General features: G+C 46.1%; 1 protein-coding gene across 1 annotated transcript in view; it reads left to right on the top strand.

The window, feature by feature from the left end:
• The window catches only part of CSMD2 (CUB and Sushi multiple domains 2), a 784,677-nt gene that overhangs the window by 728,361 nt on the left and 33,701 nt on the right, over positions 1–22,615 (top strand). Inside the window, exons 55-57 of the mRNA XM_063140724.1 lie at positions 2,529–2,717; positions 13,583–13,756; positions 18,867–19,052. Coding sequence (XP_062996794.1) covers positions 2,529–2,717; positions 13,583–13,756; positions 18,867–19,052 — 549 coding nt within the window. The remainder of the gene's footprint in view (positions 1–2,528; positions 2,718–13,582; positions 13,757–18,866; positions 19,053–22,615) is intronic.

The following is a 22,615-nucleotide window of genomic DNA, read 5'->3' as shown; positions in this document are numbered from 1 at the left end:
TGCAATTCAGAAGTCATGGAGGAAACTCCTCAACGTTACTTTGGGCCACACATTTGCTGGTGATAAAAAATAATAATTATCAGGCAATAGAGAATGAATAGGGCCTCTCCAGGGCCGGATCTACACTAGCCTTATACCGTTGCTAGTGTCCCTTCTAACGTGGTTCTCTGTATCGGTTCTCTGTAGCTGTAATGTTACTGCAGGGCACATGGTTAAATCCTTTTGTTGCTGGGTTTGCTCCGCCCACTGCCTGCCTCATTCCTAGCTAGCAGTGCAGGGCAAGATCTTAATACAAGTCCCAGAGAATTGCCTGAATGCACAGGAGCCAGCCACTTTGCTGAAGCTAAGCTGGGTTGGGTCTGGTCAGGGTTGGGATGGGAGACCAAATAGAAAAGTTTTAGCAGCAGCCGCGCTGGTCATGAGTTTTGGACTTTGGACCCTTGTTAATTTTCCTGCAGGGAGCTACAGCTCCTTGCAAAGAGGGAGGAAATGTTTTTTAAAAAATCATAAAAAATCAACCGATGACCCAATTTGATTCAAATTTTAAGGCAGGATGCATGGGAGTACTTCACAATAAAAGCAGATTCTAAGGTGGAAAACCTCTGAGTCCTTTGCATACAACAGATAAGATAGCAAACGGGGCGAAGGAAGGAGAACAGGAAGTGGGAGGAGCAAACTCAGCAGCTCTGGGTTGCGAGAGGAGAATTACTGGTAGGACAAGGCACATGAATTTGCAGCCACGCTGGAACTAAGAAACAGAACCTGTAAGTGTGACTCATTTACAACGTTGGAGACCCAGGGTCACGTGACGCTATGCATCACAGTAACCTATTCAAAGCGTTAGAATAACACCAGTGTAGATTCCCACCAGGAGTTATATTGTCATTAAAGAATAATGGTAATTTAATGCACCAGAACAAGTAAAGGGAAGGGAAGGCGGGAGGTCCCACAGATGTATAGAGTTCAGTTTTATATCATGTGCGTTGAGCTGTGATTTGGACTCACAATCAACCAGCCATGGGACCTGTTCAGTCAACACACATTAATCTACCTCCTGTCACATTCCAAGGAGCAGGGCCTTATCAGTTGTGGCACCCTCCTGCTTGACAAAGGCAAACAGGAGATGAAAGAGTGCCAAAAAAATGAAAGAGCAAAGGAAAAGATGGGCCTCAAAGTGAGGCTTGCAAGCAACAACATAGTTTGTGAAGAATGCGCAATGCATTTCGATCACATGTCTTCCTCAGAGGCACTAAATAAATGCTGTATATTTAAAAAATAGATATTAAACGATGCATATTTGAAAATAGATATTAAAATGAATTGAAAGTGTCAAAACAAATCCTAAATGTGTGCCTTTTGTTAGAAAGCATAAATGCTTTCTAACAAATAGTTAACATTGCTAATCATTGTTCATCCTTCTAGGTGTCCAAAATGTGGGTGCTATGTAAATTGTTTCTACAATATTACATAATTTAAATTTCCTATAAAAATACAGATATTCATTATTATTTTTAACCACCTCTTCCTTCTCCCTTCCTCTGGCACCAACATTCTGTAGAAGTACACAGTCTGCCACCCCTGGGATGATTTTCAGGAACTGAGTCAAGGGTTATTAAAAAAAAGAAAAAGAAAAAGAAAGCCAGGACTTTTCAAATGGTCAGGAGCTGAGAGATGACTTTTTTAAAAATAAATAAATAAATGTGTTGCTGATTGTTTTTGCTTTTGTTTTTAAATGTAGCTTAATTGATGGACTGTAATTCTATTGAAATTCAGATTGTTCTTGCAGCTCACTTACTTTGTAACCCAATCTTAAGGGTCGTTGGCCTAAAGGCAGGAAAGAGAGAAGGCACCTTTAGACATGTTAAATAAAATCTAAGAAATGAATAAATATTTAAGAGGGTCATGTTAACCAGGCCCAGGGGTGAAAAGGGGTGACCAAACTGGCCCTAGCCTAAAGCCCCCCCCCCCCCCCCGCACACAGCTGTGTTTTTGTTCTTCAACCTTCTAGGGGTGTTTTATCTGCTTTTAGCATCATATTTAAAGTTCACTTCTCGAATTCCCTTTCTTTGGCCCTCCCTCAACTCCAGCACACCTCTCCCTCCGCTCCTGTATCATCTGCCTCCCGTATCCCTCCCCCTTCCCCAAATCCGTACAGTTCTCCTCTCTTGGTGGGAGATGAGATGAGACCCCAATCCTGGAACAATCTCACTACCAATATATATTTTACCCTACACTTCTGTTCAGGATTGGGGGCCTTCTCCCAAGCGTTTGACTAATTTTAACAACTTTACATTGTAGTCACACATGAAATAATAATAATAATAATAATAATAATAATAATAATAATAATAATAATAATTCCAAGACTTTATGGAAAGGAAACCAAATTTTGGAGGAGAAAATGCAATAAGAATTTGTCCCTCTTTTACCTGACTTTAGTTTAAAAATTAAAGAATTCCTTCTTTCCCCTTTGTTACACCCTCTGTTTTTTTCTTTTTCTTTTTTCTTCTCCTGTGATTTGCTTGCAGTTGTAAATTGTACTGACTCCGGGCACCTGGAAAACAGCGTCCGACAAGTGCAGCCGAGTGGGCCTCACAGATACAGCTTTGGAACGGCAGTCTCTTATCAGTGCAACCATGGATATTACTTACTGGGCACCCATGTCCTTACCTGTCAGGGGGATGGCACTTGGGATCGGCCGCTCCCAGTGTGTCATTGTAAGTTGTTTGGCTTCCTTTAGAGCCAGGGTGTCGAACCTCTTTCAGCCCAAAGCCTGGACTCCATTTCAGGAAAGTTCTCGGGGGGGGGGGGGTGTGCCAGGGGGGGTGGAGCCAAAGGCAAAAGAGGCAGGAGCAAAAATGCAGAAGGGTCCAGCGTGTTGTTGCTTAAAGCTCTCGCTGCCAATAATCAGCCTTAGGAGAGGCATCAGCTGGGGAATCACCCAATGGTTGGGGGGGGGGGGCAGGAGGGTGTGGACTTCTGTGGACCCTGAAAGGGCTTTTGGGGTTCCCCAGGTGGACAGATTTGGTTCCTGGGCCTGACGTTCCACACCCTTGCTTCAGAGGCTGAGTTCCCTAATCGTATATGTTTTGCAAATGTTTCTCTGAGATGTCGGCCCCCACCATGCACACAAAGCTGGCCTACTAAAATAGAAACATTCTGTGCTGATTCACCTAAATGTTGCTGAGGAAACAAATTACGTTCTTAGGGGTGCAGGTGGGGGGAAATCTCAAAACCAAGTTGGAAGGCTTTATTTTGCCTCACCTTTCTGAGTTTGATGGATTCTGAGCATAGGATTTGAGTTTTCATCAAACTGAGAGTCAAGGCTGATGGGAGTTGCCATGTGCTGTGAGGAGGAGGAGGAGGAGGAGGAGGAGGAGGAGGAGGCAGCAGAGGGTATTAGTCAGAGCAATAGCCATGTGCAGCTGGCCAGCCCCAACTTTGGACAGCAGATACAACTGCTCTTGGCCTCTTCACTTCCAAGGTCATTTCCCTGTCCCACCCTCCACCCCCTGGATTATATGCTTTCCACTATGCATTGGCCCTGGCCAGTCATTTTGTGAAGCTCCAGGGATGGAGAACTTCTAGCTCAGCTAATATTCCTTACAGACTGGAAGGGAGAGGAGCTGGGACTATTAGCCACCAGAGGTGATAAGCAAAGATAACTAACAAGAGGCATCGAGCAGCTGCTGCTTCCCTGGTGTTCAACTCAGGCTCTGAGTTGAGGGTAATATTAGGGGCTGAAAATTCTCTTGTTTGCTAGGGCCAGCACAGAAATCAGCTCTCATCTCCATGGCAAGCATTTCCTGGGCACAGATGTTCTCCACACCTCCAAAATTAAATGGGAGAGGATAGTGTACACATAAAACTCCAAAGAGTCAGTCCAGTTTGTAGGATTGAGGGATGGATGCACCCTGCCTATTCCTGGCCTGTATCACTTCCATGGCTATTTACCCATAATTCTGCCCCATTGCATTTCTGCATCAACCTGCATATTTTTAAAATCCAGTGATGGCTAAGTTCCATTTTTCACATTATTCCAAGAGACTCAGATCAGGTTGTTTCATGTAGAAATTAGCCAAGTTTTATTCCTCAACCACTCCTAGAAGAAGTAGGGGGCAACTTAGTCTAGTCCACTATCTAGGGAGTAGACCTAGGACAGAAACTGGTTGCACAGACAGTTTGCCAAATCAGTATGAAAAATGACTTTCAGAGGCACGTTATTGCCCGGGGAGACCTAAGAGCTTTGTCTTTCAACTGAGGATGGTCCAAAGTCTCACCCTTTTTAAACACATTTTTATTTTTATTTTTAATTCAAGCTTTTCCTCCCCTCTTCCCCTCACGTTAATCAATTAAAGAAGCAAAGCACTTTTTCTTTTCTTTTTTGGCACCTTTCATTCCCCCGACGTTATCAGCATGCTACCTTGCCACTACGGGAAATTGATAAGTGAATCCCATATTGCTAATTTTGAGGACGACTGAGAAATTTTGGACAAATGACAATGAACAGCTACTCTTTTTAAAACCAAAGCGACCACCAGGTCTTGCCCCACGCAAGGTTTCAGGGGAAATTCGGAACTTCCTGCTTGAACACAAAAAAATGTCAAGAGAAATTGCAAGGAAACTGAAGAGTTTTGATGAAACTGGGGGTGGGTGGGATCTTTTGTGGGGGTTTAACACATCATCTGGGACCCACAGAAAACAGTGGAACACGTTGTTAGCCATGCTGTGTGGTGGGCATAGTCTTCTACATTTCATCCAGAAGGTATGCCATCTTGGAAGCCTAGAATTGGTGAAGAACGTTCCACATAGTGGACAAACTCAGAAGACTCAAGACGAGAGCCACTGTCCAATTGAGCCGAAAAGAAAATTTCAAGGCAAATTGGAAAGCTCCTGTGGAGGACTGTTGAAGGAACCAGTATTTAGCTTAGTTCAGACAACACGTTTCTCTACACAGTGGGAAAACTCCATTCAGTGGTTGAGTTTTAGAGGGCACTCCCGACACTCCTAACTCCACTGTTGTGTGACTTTGGCCTACCATGGAGTTGAGTAAAATCTAGGGGTGTGCACGGACCCCCCAATCCGCCCCGTGGGCCGATCCGAAAATTTTGGATCGGCCCGCTCCGCACCGCTCCGCCCATAGTCCGCTCCTCTTCGCCGCGGAGCTCCGGCTCCGAATCAGAGCTCCGCAGTGGAGGGGAGTGGCACCAGGTAAGGCCCCCCTCCCTCCAATCCCTTACCTACAGAGACCAAGGGGGAGGGGGCCTTACTTGTGTCCGTCCGCGGTCCCTCGGCTTCTTCAATTGAGTAGGGTGACCATATTTGGGAAACCAAAAAAGAGGACACCTAGTGTGTGTGTGTGGGGAAGCAGCTTTCTGAGTCCTGCAGAAAGTACGTTATTCCCCCACCACCTTTAAGAACCCGATTGGTGTGGAGGAGGGGAAAGGATTTCATTCTGCACCACCACCATCCACTCCAATTGGGGCCTTTTCTATAATGTCCACGAATGACCCACTTTCCCCTTTAAGACCTCAATTGGAGCTCGGGGTGGGGGAATGATGTGCCTCAAGAAAGCATGTCATTCCCTCCTGCCATGCTAATGGCAGCCTTAAAGAGGAAGGTGTGTCATTCCAGGACATTATTGAAAATTATAGAAAATCCCCCCTGACACCATGGAAAGAACAAAAACCAGGACAAATCCGGGGAAATCCTGACAGTTGGTCACCCTACAATTGAGCCCGTGGCTCAACCAGGAAGTCTGGGCCGCAAGTGCGGCCTAGACTTCCTGGTTGAGCCATGGGCTCAATTGAAGAAGCCGAGGGACCGCGGACAGACGCAGGTAAGGGAGAGGACGGAGGGGGGGGTTACCGGGCCCTGCCGCTGTCGCTGCATGGGCGACAGCGACAGCGGCAGGGCCCGGTAAACCCAGCTTACCTTTCTGGCGGAGCTCCGGATCGAGGCGAAGGATCCGCCTTCACCTCGATCCTCTTCGCCACACTCCGCCGGCCCCCCAATCCTCTTCGCCTCCGCCTTAAGGGTAGGCGAAGCCCCCCACTCCGCTCCTGCTTCTCCGGTTCAAGGAGAAGCAGAGCACATCCCTAGTAAAATCCATTGTGAAGTTTGATTGGCAGTTCCTCCACCCTCTTTCCTCCCTTCGTCCTCCTGATGGTATCCCATAAGCCACTGCTGCAAAACAAAACAAACAAACAATCCCAGCAGCTCTGCTAGAGCGGAACTCCCTCCTTTTGCCCCTCTTGCCAGGGAACTCTGTAGCCAGTGGGACAAGTTAACTCAACACAATGGGGAAACTCCGTGGTGCCCTCCACACAACACCATCATTGTGCAGGAACTCTCCTCTGCTCAGCACGGACATACAACGTTGAGTGTTTTCTAAACAAAAACAAAAACCCTCCACCGTGGAGTGGAGTTTTCCCTCCAGACAACACATTTCTCAATGGTGGTATGAAAACACCATGGAGTTTTAAAACCACCGTTGAGAAACGTACTGTCTGGACTGAGCCTTTTTGTGTGTGTTTATACACATATAAGACTAACAAAAATTCTCAGTGTTGTGGGAAGCAGTTCATACAACTCTATTCCTGGATACTGCAATAAATAAATAAAAAGTTCACTGGAGTCCTTCCTATGTGAGGCAACGTCAATTGCAGGGGGTGGGGTATATCATGGTGAAAGAGTTCAGGCTTTTTTTTTTTGCAAACAACCTTAATATTTTGAATGTCAGGTGGATCCAGAATATATACGTGTATGCAGTTGTAATTATTATTATTATTGGAGAGGACCATTGCAACATTCAGAGAAGTTCACTGAGTTTTGGTTCACATAGTGGTTCAAGAGCAGACAGTTATATAAATGTGCATTAAATTGTGAACTGAACAAATTTCTTCCCCATCCATGAAGGAGGGAGACAAGGATGCTACTTCAGCAAAGGTTTAGACCAGCCTTCCTCAACCTGGGGCGCTCCACATGTGTTGGACTGCATCTCCCAGAATGCCCCAGCCAGCTCGCTGGGGCATTCTGGGAGTTGTAGTCCAACACATCTGGAGCGCCCCAGGTTGAGGAAGGCTGGTCTAGAGCCAACTGAAGGTGTAAATAAGCTCCAGATAGGTCAGGGATTCTAAGCCCACCCTCAAGCGGGAAGCATTACTCTTAAAGGGCCATGCCTGCGTTACATGGAACTGGGGCTGGGGAAATCTTTGGTTCTGCTCTGGGTTTGAAAGTGGAGTCCTCAAACCCTTCTGGTTGTAAGGGAGCCTGTTCATCACGGGTCATGACAGAGTCTTCACCCGTGTTATTTTGGAAGGGCTGTTCAGTAGTGTGCCTCTCTGTGGTCTGATTTAGGAATGAGATTTCATTGGGGGGAAACCAGGGTTGTCACTGCAATCTCTCTTTCTTGGTGCTTAGTTACATACTGAATGCATTGCTTGTTAAGTCACTCTATTAGGCTGGAGAATACTTGAGGCCTTCCATCTCTTAGGCATGGTATGAGTATATGAGGAGCCCCCTCTTCCCAAATAAGTATAGGGTGACCATATGAAAAGGAGGACAGGAGAAAAGGAGGAGAAAAGGAGGACAGTATCTTTAACAATTGTATAAACTGTATCATTTGTATGCATGCAGCACCTGGTGAAATTCCCTCTTCATCAGAACAGCTAAAGCTGCAGGAGCTATGCTGGAGTGACCAGACACAAAAGAGGGCAGGGCTCTTGCAGATTTAACTGTTGTGATGAAGAGGGAATTTCACCAGGTGCTGAATGCATGCAAATGACTCCTGCTGAAATTCCCTTTTCTGTGCAACTGTGGAAGGTACAGAAGCCCTGTCCTCCTTTTCAACTGGTCACTCTAAATAAGGCTTAATTGTCTATGACTAGGAAAAGAGATATTTGCAGTGACTACCCAGTGTCCACCAGCAAGAGCAGGAAATGTACAGGTAATGCCAAATCCTAGGTAATGTTTGCTTCAGCAGAAGCAGTTAATGGTAAGAGATGGCATCATCCCCCATGTTGATAAAAGACATTCCATGGGGTGAAAATTTATCTAATCTTTGTGGAGAGAAGTGCCAAGAGATATTATTTCTAGGTTCCATCAATTTCTTTTTAAAAAATACCCTACTAAGATAGGTGAATCATGCTTTAGTGAAATCTGGCACACTAGAAGTTGTTAATCCTTAAAAGTGCTGTCACTGCTGCAGGTTTTTAGCTTAGGTGTAATTCCTGGAGGATCAGTTATTAAATTATTTGCCACAGCATGAGTTCTTAAGTGTTAGCTCTCAGAGCATCTCTTTGGAAATCTTGGCACGATCTTACTTGCAGCTCAGAGCCAAGATCTTAAGAAACCAAACCAAAAGCGCCCTCATATGCAAACACATTCATTCAATAGCTTTTTTGTTATTACAGAGTACGGTTTGCATATTCCACCATTAGGATATTGCCGTTAGGATTTTTAGAATCCATCGGAACAGGAAAAAGGGTGGAGTGGGTAAGCAAGATTAAGAACCTTTCCAAGCAGAACAGATTGAATGCCCCTTGCAGCAGTATATGGTGAGGCATCCTTTTTTTCACAAACTGCACATTTGTGACCTGCCCTGGTTAATTTCATCTAGAAAGATCTCCTAACAAAAGAGTGTAGGTGTCAGGCTCCTGGCCCGGCCCAACTCAGAAGAGACCTCTTTGGAGAAGGAGAAGGTGTGGGATTTCCCCAACAAACTCCATGCCCACAGAAGACATGGAACTGCCTGAGCCATCCCATTGCAGTGATGTCTGTGTTGTCTATTTACTGTGTTATCTGTACAGCACCATGTACATTGATGGTGCTATATAAATAATAATAATAATAATAATAATAATAATAATAATAATAATAATAATAATAATAATAATAATGTCCTTCCTGAAGTCTTCGCCCCATCCCAAGCCCTGCTGTGGTTTCTGACTCTTTTCCTACATCTTACCAGTGCACAGCTGGTCACCAGAAGACCTTTTTCGCCCAGGGTTTGCTCAGCAGGAAGGTTCTTCTTGGGAGTCAGGGTCTACTATGGAGGAAGATCCATCTGCAACTGCTGAATCAGGAACTGCCCATATATAATCCCTCAGTCCTCTTGTAGACCTTTGCTGGGTTAGCTGTTCTCATTGAACTCTTTGCACCAGCTATTTTGTTTGCTCCAGCTGTAGGACACTAGATGAGTTCAGACAACCAGGCAGAATAAGCAACAGCAAGCATCTGGTAGGCCAGGGATGTGTAGAAGGTAGACCTTTGTCCATCAGCTGCCAGGAGCCTCTGAGGTCACGGCCAGAGATGCTGCTGCAGCCAAACAATCTGCATTTGCCAGCAGCTTTACAAAAGTCATGCTCACATGTTCCTTCCATGCATAGGGCTAGCACATAGACAGTGGAGCAGTGCCGTGCCTTCCGGCTCCCAATGGTGTAGCTGGGTAATTATAGACTCCAGAATTAATGGCTTTAGGTGGGGGGAGGGGGTTAGGTGGCCAAGCGTATTACTTCAGCTTTAAAGAACACAACTAACATTTCTCTTCGCCCACCCTCGACTGCCACTCCATGTTTTCCAACTGCTTCTACATTCCTGATACATTAGAGCAAGGTTAACAAAACTATTTGCCAGCCCTGGTTTTAAATAAATGCTTTTAGAGTGTGAAGATTTATTTATTTATTTATTTATTTATTTATTTATTTATTTCACTTATATACCGCTCCCATACCCAGGGCTCTCTGGGCGGTTTACAGAAATTCTAAAATTGAGATAAAAACAAGTATGCAAAATTTAAAACTCTAAAACACAGAACATACACACATAAAGCATTAAAAACCGATTGAAAACTAAACATGTGGGTGATTAAGATGTGCTGCCATATGCCTGGGCAAAGAGGAAAGTCTTAACCTGGCGCCGGAAAGATAGCAGCGTTGGTGCCAGGTGAGCCTCGTCAGGGAGATCATTCCATAGTCTGGGGGCCACCACCGAAAAGGCCCTATCCCTCGTTGCCACACTCCGAACCTCTCTCGGAGTAGGCACCCGGAGGAGGACCTTAGATGTTGAACGTAGTGACTGGGTATATTCACGTCGGGAGAGGCGTTCCGTCAGGTATTGTGGTCCCAAGCCGTGTAAGGCTTTATAGGTCAAAACCAGCACACTGAATTGGGCTCGGAAACATACAGGCAGCAATAGCTTTTTTGTTATTTTTAAACTCACTTAAATCATTGCATTATCTGGATGACAGGACTTGGAGCTGTGCACAGACCACCACCCAACCACCAGCTTTGGAGACTGATTTGGACCTTCCAAATTGGCCCCCATCCGCCTTGGAACACTTTGGCCCCAATCTGACCTACTCCAGATCCAGAACTGAAGCAAGATTCAGATGTCCAAATTATTTGGACATCCAACAGGAGGCCTGCTGTTTGCCTGGCTCACCCCAGCTGAGCCGCGTGAGCTGCCTGCTTCTTATCTGGACCTTACGCCTGCAATGTTATGTATGTGGCAGCTTTACAGCCTCCATTTCCTGAGGATGTTAAGGAATTACACTAAAAATGTGGCATAGATGGCTGCCAGTGCTCTCGACAGGTCCAGGTAAGGAGCAGGACACTTGCACAGCTCAGCGTGTGCACCTGGGGGTGGAGAGCAAGAGGGGGCGGGGTGAGCGGAAGGCAGTCTGGATCTAGCCAAAGCACTTCAAAGCATTTCAATCCTGATCTGACCTGCTATGGATCCACACCGAATTGGTACGAATTGGCCCACTTCAGCTCAGAATTCAGATCTGGAACCAAAATAGTGCGCATCCCAAATAGGAACAAAATGGAGTTTGCTTTCCTCGGTGGTCATCGAGTCCCTTAATACATGAGGGAGAACTCATTTGAAAAGTTCATGAATCTGCTTAACGATACAACAATTTTCAATAATTACAATAGCAAGTTAGAAACAGATTCACTGTAAAACTATGTAAAGATGCTGTAATCTAACACATAGTTTAGTTTTTAATCATTTCAGTGCTAAAAAGGTGTTAATAATTCTAATCTTTAGTTCATACACAGGCAAATTTCAAATGCAAGCTATAACTGAACTGAAAGCTGGCAATTAAAACAAGTCTGCAACCATAAGAATGCCTAATTGAAGATTAACTCCATCACGATCAATAGATTCGCTTTGGATAAAATATGTTTAGAATATTTATTTATTTATTTGTGTTATTGCATTTCTATACTGCCCAAAAGCCGAAGCTCTCTGGGCGGTTCACAAAATTAGGATTAAAGTGAAATATTCTGTTCTTTCTCTTTGCAAGCCAGTGGAGGAGAGTGGTTAAACTAGTTTCCCCACCTGGGTCCCCTCCAGATGGTTAACTGGAGGATTCTGGGAGTTGTAGTCTAACATATCTGGAAGGCACCTGGTTGGGGAAGGATGGGTTTGAGCGTTGTCTGGCACCCAGGAGACCCAGGTTCTTGTTGGTAATGAAGCTCACTGATTCTTGGTCATGAAGGAGGTGACCACATGTTATAGTTCTGACCAATGAAGCTTGGCCATGAAGCGCTCAGCATTCTAGCTCAATGAATCTAGGTTCTAGATCTGGGTTCTAGCCCCCCTCCACCTTGAAGCCCTCTGAGGCCCTTTCTACACCTAAGGATTATCCCAGGAAAATGGAGGGATCATCCCTGCCTCCCCCATTTGGACGTACAGGGATGATCCCGGGGGGAAAGGTGGGTGTAGAAATGGCCTGAAACTCAGCCATGAAGGAAACGTCCACTTCAACCAATGAACCTCAGCCATGAAGGAAACATCCACTTCAACCAATGAAGCTCAGCCATTAGGCTCCCTGGGTTCTAGCTGCCTGGGATCTATGTTCTAGATCTGTGTTCTAGTCCCCACTCAGGCATAAAGCTCATTGAAGCTCAGCCAATTAAGCTCATCCAATAGCACCCATGATTTGTCAGCTCAGCCATGAAACTACCGGGGTTCTAATTCCACTTGGCCATGAAGCTCACCCACCTGAGGAACGTTGGCATAGAGTATGGTCTGGCACCCAGGAGACCTAATCCCCACCGGGTGAAACTGACTCTCTCCTTAACTTATTCACAGAATTGTTGTGAGGGTAAAATGGAGAGGAGGAGGGCTGTGTGAGCTGCCTTGTGTTCTTTGCCAGAAGAAAAAGGGTTGGATTTAAATGTAAGAAAGAAAGAAAGAAAAGAAAAGAAAAGAATTAATTCTAATATGGGGGACAAATCTTCACCCCAGTGCCCTTTGCCCTTTCTGGTCCCCACCCACATATTTTTCCCCCTGATGCTGCCACTGGTGTACACCAGGACTTAGAGGAAAACAATACAAGCAAAAGCTACTCAGTGATGGCTCTTTAGCAGGCAACACTATTTTCAGCCCATTTAGGTTGACTACACCATTTGGAGCATGTGTGTGTGTGTTTTAAATGCTGGTGTAATTGTGGCCTTTAGAGCTTAAACACAAGATCAGAAGTTGAACATGGTACATGTCAGCCACCCCCAACCTGGTGCCCTCCAGACTTTAACTCCCAGCATGTCCAAGACATCTGGGGTGCATATCTCCACCACATCTGGAGCACACCAGGTTGGAGAAGGCTGGCATGTCTCTTGGTTGGCTGGACCATTTTAGACAGCAGTGGGGGCAGAGGAATATTTGAATGCTTGCTCATGTACCATCATCTCTACAGATACTGAAACAGAGCACTGAAGAGAAGGTTCTAGACTGCGCTTCTCCCTAACATGCTAGTTTAGTATATGTGGTGAATACATAAAACATTCAAACCCACCACCTGCAGTCTAAAATGGCAAAGCCCCACAAAAAGATACACCATGTCATGTCGTTTGTTGTTGTTTTTCTACTTTTAGCTCTGAGAGACTATTAAATCTAGAAAGGTGGGTGAATCTGTCAAAGCATTATTATTATTATTATTATTATTATTATTATTATTTTGTCTCAGATTCTCATTTTTCCATTTTTGTACACATTTTTGTGCACACTTTTCAAATGCAATCTTTTATTTCTTTTTTTGTATGCATTTTTTGTCAACTGCATTGTGAAGTTCAGGAAAAAATGGATCTCGAGGTATAAATGTGTTTCTGTTCCTGTTTAGGGTCAGGAAGTGTGAATTTGGTAAGTTCACATTAAAATGCAATCCAAACAAATTTCTCACCCATCTCTAATACACAATTATTTATTTTCTTGGTTTACTATGGTGGAAGCAGTCCAAACTGACAAATTTACCGGACTTCAATTTGTTGAAGTGGTATTGTGAGTATCCACACTGTGATTTGCCCCGTCCCGAATTCAATCCATGTGGGGTAGATTTTCTGGGAGGAATGATCTGGACCCACCATTCTAAGGCAAATCAAAATCCACTGAAAAAGACCACTCACATGGGACTCATTGCATTAGAAGCGGTCCTATGAATTGACCCCAAAATGATGGTTGGGTCAGACCCAAAACTGCCTCGGCTGTTAGAGGCAGCTTTCCTGTTCTTCCTTTGAATGTTTGAGCTGAAATATTACCGTTGGGTCCACTCAACAGCTGGTTGTCCCCTTTGTTTCAGTGGTCTCCTGCGGTCACCCTGGATCCCCGCCTTATGCCCAGATATTGGGTGAGGTCTACACAGTTGGGTCTGTGGTGCGTTACAGCTGCCTGGAAGGGAGGAGCTTGATTGGCAATTCCACCCGCATGTGCCAACTGGACGGACGCTGGAGTGGCTCTCTGCCTCACTGCTCAGGTGGGAAGACTTGGAAGCGTGGTAGAGGTTGGTGCTAACGACGGCTTTCTTTATGGATTTGCCATTGTTTTCTTAAACAGAACCACAAGGTCGGCAACTCCAGCACTTTATTTCCCCCCTGCCTTTGCATCCAGTGATGCATTTTTTGATATATAGATATAGATATATAGATATAGATATATGAGAGAAGACTTTCGGCAGAGGAAACCACATGACTTCAAATATGGATGTGCAGATTTTGTGTAATTCCTTCTGCCTGTGTTTGGTGAGTTGTTGGGTGCCTTTTTTCCCATCGTCTGCTCATTGACGGGATTAGGGTTTTTTGCAATTTCCCAAATTTGTGCAAATCCACATTCGTGAAAATTAGCACATGCAAAAATGTAGAAAACCTACCCCCAAAATGCACGAATACCCCCTAAATGTGCATTTTCATATTTTAGCCTAAGTGGAAAATGAGCATTTTCAGTGCATTTTTTAAAAAATATATATATGTATTTTTCAATGACTAAATTTGCATGAAAATCCAGAAAGCTTTTTTTTTTAAGTGCAACTCAGGAAAAGCCTGCACGCTGCAGAATCTGTGGGTCAGATTCATTGAAATCTGAACTCATTTGATTCTGTTTTGGACTTCTCTGACATGACACCCCTAGCTACAAATGAGACGTTGGCAGAAGACTTCACTCATAGGGCTGATTCATAATGTATGCAGCAAAGATGCACAGTGTGTATTGCTTTTAAAGGGGCATCTCCCCTTTCAACATGATCATATTCACCCCATTGGACATCCTACAGCTTGGTTTACCAGATGCTGGGAACAGTCAATGGGAGGGGCACTCCTTTGTGTGATTTTGGAGAACTTCTCAAAGGCGTTGGAAGCCTAGTTCTAGTCTGAAGGCCAGCCTGAAGAGATGGCTCTTTTCCATCTCCCATCTCCCACTTCCACCCCACTGAGTCCCATCTGCTGGAGGCAAAAGGCAGGGGAGAAGCATGGTTTCCAGGCTCTGCTTGTGTGAAGTTTTGAGACATTGGGCTGATTACTGCTAGGACCAGAATATTGGGCTAGATGGATTATTGCTGCTGCAGTCCAGCAAGGCTTTTCCTATGCTCTCATATCTATCACATGATGCATCCCTATTGGGCAGTATAGACATACAGTATAATAGTTAAATAAATGTTGGGTACAGTACTGCAGCATCAGGCCAAATGTCCATCCGGTCCAATACCCTGCCACAGCATCTTTTCTCACAGCTGACCCTGGGAAATAAATAAGCAGGCCATGAAGCAGCGGTGCTCTTCCCTAGTTGCTTCTGCCTCTGAACATGGGTAACGGCCATGGATAGTGATGCTACAGATGCTCAGCTGAGATTGGGGGGGGGGGTCCAACAAACTTCTCTGCATCCTCCCTCCCCCAGACCCAACTCACTGACCCATAGCGTGTTTGCAAGCCCACTCTTTGAGACTGGTAGGCCCCCAGCAGCTATCAACACTTTTCCAAAGCCTCCATTGTTGTACACAATGGAGGCTCTGGAAATTGCATGTCTCCTACCTTGCGCAAATGGTTGCAATCAAGGCTCCATTCATGCCTTTAATCTCGCATGACAGGGGCCTTTATGGCCACCATTTACTCAAGGTAAAAGATACGCAATTTCCAGAAGCTTCCATTGTGCACAACAATGAAGGCTCCAGAAACTGCGTCTTTCCCATGTTGCATAAACAGTGGCTGTAAAGGCCCCATTTGTGCAAGTTTAAGGGTGCCGGTGCTTTGTTCACGCCTTTAGTCTTGCATCAATGGGGCCTTTATGACCACCATTTACGCAATGGAGGCTCCAGACCAGGGCGGACAGGCTCAGGGTCTCACCAGACTCTCGCCGGGCACATAGGCTCATTGGATACTGTGAAGAAGCTCACGGAGCGCTGCGAGTGGCAGCGGCTTGGCAAACATCCAACTGAGCCAGACGCAGGTGAATCCGTCCATCCCTAGACATCGACAGGGTTGCATGTCAAATTCCCCTTTAAAGCCCATCTAAGCTAGTAGCTACTGTTCCAATTAATGACTGCGGATCCCATAAATCAGGGATGGGCAATACGTAGCCCTCCAGATGTTTTGGCCTACAACTCCCATCACCCATTGCCATTTGGTATGCTGCCTAGAGCCAATGAGTGTTGTAGGTCAAAATATCTGGGCTGGTCACAAATTGCCCAACCCCTGCCACAGATTAATTCTCTGTATACAAGCATGGGAAGAGAAGTGTTTATGAAGGACTTTACTGTACTCTGAAATGGCCCATCATAGAATCATAGAATAGTAGAGTTGGAAGGGGCCTATAAAACCACCCAAAGTATAAAAACAACAATATCCATTTAAAACACCAGAAGGATCTGTCTGCCTGTCTCCCATCTGCCTGTCTCTCCACACACACACAGACACACACACACACCCTATTTCTGGGTGATGAGAACATGCTACAGTTCTTGCCTGAAAGACACAATCAGCAGGTTGCTCTGATGTGTCTGTGGCATGCACCACTTCAGGCAGCAGATGGAGAATGTAATGTCTGAATGCTGCTTCATGTGAAATAAATAAATGAGTATCTTTGCTTGTGGCTCTGCTGTGATCTGGATTGTGGAAACGGTAAGTGAATGAAAGGGCTCTGATTCATAGCCGGGCATTGTGAGTTGGGGGCCTTTGGATTAGTCTCTGACACTATGACTCATCCACGAGGGGACGTTTTTCTTCCGCCTTTGCAAACAGGTCTCCTCATCAAAGATAAAAAGTACTCACTCGACATTTACATCAGACATGAGCTTTGCAAGCCCCGTTAGGGAGGTGCTGTAGCCCAGAAGTAGAGTTTGCACTCAGAAAGGCCCCCACATGTTCAATTAAAAAGAAGGGGGATGGAGGCCATTGCTGGTTTGGGGACTTTCTGTGTTTACAAAACTGGTTGGTGGGAAAAGCCAAGACCAGCTGGCCGCCATATGAGAGAAGGAGCCAGCACAACTCCAGCTGTCAAAAGCCTCCCTTCGACGTGGGCCTCCTTGGATGTTCCACGTCCCTCTTAACTCTGAGATCAAATGACTCACTGGCTCACTGGAGCGTCTGTTTCTCCACTGGATTCCCAACAAAGCCAGAAGCCCCGTCTCAGTGAGAACAACAGGTGGCTTTTAAGCATCTTGCAATTTTCAGCTTGAAGGAAAGCAGAGCTGCCAAACCAAACCCAATGGGGGAAAAGAAAACCCACCATACAGTGGCAGCTGCTGCTGTGTACATCTGGCTAGGATTGTACTGAGAGCTACCCAAGTGTGTGTGTGTGTGTGTGTGTGTGTGTGTGTGTGTGTGTGTGTGTGTGCTACATTTGATGCTCGAGCCGTTGGCATGCGACTTCCATATTTGTGTGTGAATTCTGTGAAAGTGCAGAAGCTGTTGCGCAGAACGAAGCATTCGCTGCAGAATCCAGCTACCCCAAGAATACCAATCCCCATGTTTTGTTTTCGAAAAACTCATTTCTGTTTCTTAATAGCTGCAAAGGTAGGCTTGAAAAATCCTGGGGGAGACCTGCTGAGGGGAGAGGGGCAGAGGTAATTCCTTTTCTGCTGGGAAGACACAGCTCAGAGTTAGGATTCAGGTTAGGAGGCCCAGATTTATGTATGTATGTATTTGTTTATTACATTTATATACTGCCCCATAGCTGAAGCTCCCTGGGCAGTTCACACACACACACACACACACACACACACACACACACACACACACAATCGGGGGGGGGGGCAGCAAGGGCGGACTGGCTAAAAAAATGTAGCCAGCACAGCCTGTGGGTAGGAAACTCCCATCCCAAGCAGCAGGAAGGCGCCCAGAGGAGGAAGGCTGCCAGAAGCCCAGGCACCCCTTGCCGCCCGGCATCGTCGGAAGGCCTGCCAGTGGCACTCGCTCCCCCTGCTTTGGGCAGGCCTGCTTGGATGCCCACTCCCTCACCCCGGCCCTAGATGAAGCCCAGAGAGCAGGACTGGCCGACTCCTAGTGACAGCCTCCCCTGGGCCACATGGCTGGCTGGCGAGGGATGCCCTCTGTGGCAAGCCATGTGCTGTGAGTCCCGCGGCATTCAGGCAGGATGAGGCAGGGTCCTTGGCTGCCTCTTCCCCCCTAGATTGTAAGCCTATGCGGCAGAGTCTTGCTATTTACTGTTTTACTCTGTACAGCACCATGTACATTGATGGTGCTATATAAATAAATAATAATAATAATAATAATTCCCACTCCTATCCCCCAAGCACTTCCGGACCTCTCCAAGCCATGTAACATAGTTGGGCCCCAGGCCCCATTCCGGACCACTGGGCCCTGGTAGTGCTCGTCGGCCCTAGGCACCAGCACATGGAATGCTTGGGCAAATGTGTGGGGCCCAGTAGAGTCCACTGCTGCTGCTGCTGCTGCTCTTGGTTCGCCTTCTTTTATTCGCCTAGTGCTTACAGAAGCACTGTGTACATATGACTGAAGCATTTTGAAACCATTTTGAGGCCCCTACGTTGCTAGAATGCCATTCTGGAAGAATCAAAATAGCAAGGTGCCCACGGAGTACACTTTGCCCAGCCCTGATCCAGAAGTATATTTTACAACGCAAGGCTCTCACAAGCTGGCGACGTTTAGTAGTAAAGGGTTTCCATTTATGCAGGGCAGGCGCTCTGGCCCACCTTACATACCAATATGCATAATTACATATTACGTACACATGAAAGATGGAACCTAAATCTCTTTGAGTCTTTAACAACTTCAATTCTCCCACCCTCCATTTCCTTATGACTGGAAGTGTGGACACCCATTTTAACAATACCTTGATTAAAATTTTGGATGGAGGGGGCACTTCGAACCACATCTTGGCCCATGGTCCATTGGTAGAGTCATCCCTGTTGTAATCCAATAATGCCTTCCCTTGGGGGGGGGTGTGGAAATGTTCAGTGTTCAAACCATATCTTGACATCCAACCAATTCTGGTTCCAGCTTCCTGTTCTCCTTGTACTGCACCATCTGCTGCTGGTAACTCCTTTCTGCCATGGTGCAGGAAGAGAGATAAAGAGAGCAGCTCCCTGACTGACCGTACTTCTGCTTTCTCTTTTGCAGGAAGCATCCAAGGTCTGTGTGGTGACCCCGGAATCCCCTCTCATGGCATCCGGCATGGTGGGAATGAGTTAGGCGTGGAGAGCACTGTCTGGTTCAGCTGTGAGCCGGGCTACACGCTCCGTGGCTCGCTGCAGAGAATGTGTCAAGCCAACGGGTCCTGGAGTGGCACTCAGCCAGAATGCGAAGGTGGGTGCAGTTAATAGCTCACCTTTAGCGCCCCATCCCAGAAGCAACAACACATGTGGGGAGAAGTATATTCGCATAGGCTCGGCTTTCCCTGTTTTCGTCTACCTGTCATCACCACACCCACCCACTGCCTCCTGCTGCCTCTGCCAGTTCTGCCATCCATGCAGGAGCTGTTGGGTTGGCTCCTCTCCTCCCCTTGTTGGTGGAGGTGTGGTAGGGGCACCACGTGTAGGGGAGGGGCAAAACTCAGAAGCTTCTAGGGCTCAGCTAGGCATGTACAGATTTTTTAAAATTCCGTTCTGCCTGTATTTCATGGGTGGTCAGGCGTCTTTCATTCTGTCATCTACTCATCGAAGGTACTCGATTTTTCTCAATTTCCTGAGCTTGCGTTCGTGTGCAAATGCGCACTTCCAAAAATGTGTAAATCCCCCAAAATGCACCAATCTCTTCAACATGCACATTTTACACTTTAATCTGCGGTGGGGGGGATGTGCATTTTCAGTTGGTGCATTTTTTATTTTTCAATATATATTTTTCAAATACTTATGACTAAATTTGCATAAAATTCCAGAGAATTTTAAAAAACCCACCAGTTCTCAAGTCTGCACAATCTGTGTGACTCGGGAGAAGCTGGTCCAGTGCAGAATCCACAGACTGGATTCATTCAAGCCTGAAATCATTTGAATTCATTGTGGATTTCTCTGACATCCCTCGTGGCAGCAAACCCATCAGGGACACACCCAGGGTCCAAAGCAGACTTCCCCAACCTGCTGTCATCCAGATGCTTTTGACTTCAACTCCCATCAGCCCCAGCAATCATGGGCAATGGCCTGAAAAGCTAGGGGTTGTAGTGCAAAAACATTTGGGGGGCACCAGGTTGGGGAAGGCTGATCTCGGAAGAAAGGGCCAGGGGTGCTGCCACTGACCAGACCGTGGCCAAGGGATCCGTGCCGCCTCAGAGCCACTGATTCTGCCCCCTCTCCCGGCTAAGGCATTCCAACTCCAGTGACCACAACTGGACCAGTGCCATCTCCAGCCCATTAGTTTTGTGTCTCTAAAGCTCACCCTGTGGTCGTGAGAGGTCAGGCCCCAGAATTACCAGCCTGATGCATACTTTGACGTGAGGGCAATGAGCAGGGGGGAAGCCTGGCAGTGTGCTGACATTTTTAAAAAAACATGATGCATTAATTGATTTCAAGGAAATGCCCCAGAAAAGCTACTGGACAACCATCTGTCAGGGATGCTTTAGGGTGGATTCCTGCCTTGAGCAGGGGGTTGGACTCGATGGCCTTGTAGGCCCCTTCCAACTCTGCTATTCTATGATTCTATGATTTTATGCTTCAAATCCCAAACCTTCGTAATCTACGAATCCCGCTGTTGGTTTGAGCAGGCAGGAGGAAATACAGCAGATGTCTTCCCAAAGACATCTCATGCCAGACTAATTTACATTAAATGTCCTATTAGAAGCTTCATAGACATATTCTCTCTCTCTCTCTCTCTCTCTCTCTCTCTCTCTCTCTCTCACACACACACACACACACACACACACACACACATCCTCTTGGTTCGCTGCTATGTGAAGAAAAGGGGAGGGGAAAATCCAGTGTGATAAACCTCAGGCAAACTTTTCAGATGGTTGCTGTTACAGAAGTATTTAAAAATCAATCAGCGGAAGCCACAAAAGCCAGAGAGAAGCAGGAAAATGATGTGCACAGAGACCCATGTGAGCTCATCCGTCTCTCTGTTCCGAAAGCTGAGCTTTGCAAATGAGTTGGAAATTTATTCTGAATTGATGCAGCCAATGATTGAAAAGATGCTGTGCCCCATTTATTAATGGACTGGAGGCTGGAGGTTTTGATTTCCTCCCCCCCTGTCAAAAATCTTCATTTTTTATTTTATTTTTATTATTATTATTTGATGGAGCTGGGGAGGAGTTATGTATATTAATCTCTTGATAAATAACTTGTGAAGTTCAAAAGCAATGAAGAATACTGATCCCAAGCAGGGACTTTTAATCACAACTTTGTGATTAATAGGAATATTATACCCCTAATGCAGATCCTTTGATGTTAGGGTCTCACCGACCTGGGGACAGAAAGTAATTCATAATAAAGTGTAGTTTGAGGCCACCTTTGATTTGTATTCAGGACAAGGGGAAGGGAACGTGGAGGTTTTTGGAGGGACGGCATTCAAACATGAAGTCTAACTCACAGGATGCCGCTGTTAGAAAAGAACCCCAGAAATCACGGAGCACCATGTTCTGACTTTGGTCTCCTGTACCCGGCCTGCTTCAAGCAACCGAGAGCTATGATGTCTCAAGCTGGGATCCCTTCAGCACCTCTTTCGTTATGGGTTGTAGCTATGGGATGGTGTAAGGCATATCACTTCTGGCTGTACCTCGGACAGCTCCTTTAGAGCAGCATTTCTCAACCAGGGGCCATATGGCCCACTGAGGGGGGTAGCAGGATATTCCAAGGTGTTATAAAACTCTCACCTGATGACGCTCCAAGGCTGAATCTCCCAGGGCAGCAGAACAAAGCGATGGATGCTGAGATGAGAGAGAGGGCTTAAGGCTGGAATAAAGGGGGAGGTCCTATTTTGGAATGCCCCCCCCCCATGCAAAAGAACAGAACACACTGCAAGTGGAAAACTAGCAGAGGAGGAGGAGAGTAAGTGGCGAGCCTTCTTCATGGTGTGCTAGTTGTCTGCTTGAAGAGACCTTTTATAGGGAGAAGCAATCAGAAATATTTATGCGGCAGTTGCAAGAATTGGCACATCTCTCAGTGGCTCCTAGTCTTGATGCCTCTATGCTGACTCCAGAAATAAGAGGCAGTTAAGCCTATGTACACCGGTTCCTGGGGAGAATGGGTGGGAGGGTGTTGCCTGGTTCCGTGTCCTGCTTGTCGACAGCTGGTTTGCCATTGTGTGGACAGAATACTGATCCACTCTTGGTGTGATCCAGCATGGCTGTTGTTATGTTCGTATGTTCAAGATTTGTTTTAGAAATAATCCAACTTAACCCAGGATTCAGAGCATCATCACATGGGGGGAAATCGCATTTTCTTACCCTCACTTCTCCACCCCTACTTATGTCCCTCATTACTTCCTCTCCTTCCCCAACAGGAAAGAGGAAGTAAACTGTACCTTAACCACACCCTTAAATGTTTTAGTGCAATTGCAGTTGTTTCATGTATATCTTTGTTTGTATGTGTTATATGTGATGTCTGTATAGGTGCTGTTGGGGTGGGGAAGAAAGAGGAAGTAAACCAAGACCACGTGCTCCATCCAGGGGCTGTTTCTATCGCGCTGCTTTTCCTGCAAACAACAGGAGATTGCGGCACATTCTGTTTTTGGTTTGTTTGGTTTTTTTAAACAAAGTCGGACTTTGGGGGTCAATTTTGCAATGGAAAAATGAGCGGGAGGAGCGGGAGGCATGGGTGGTGGTGGTGGTGGGACATCGTCTACAGGACACCCACGCATCCATAAGTGGGCAGTAGCGAGCATGCGATAAAATGCTTGTCTGATGAATCTCTCAAGCAGAGTGGATGACAGGGCAGCAATCC

This window comes from Elgaria multicarinata, chromosome 13 (assembly GCF_023053635.1).
Source record: "Elgaria multicarinata webbii isolate HBS135686 ecotype San Diego chromosome 13, rElgMul1.1.pri, whole genome shotgun sequence".
Lineage (NCBI taxonomy): Eukaryota > Metazoa > Chordata > Lepidosauria > Squamata > Anguidae > Elgaria > Elgaria multicarinata.
This window is presented reverse-complemented; position numbering and strand designations above follow the sequence as displayed.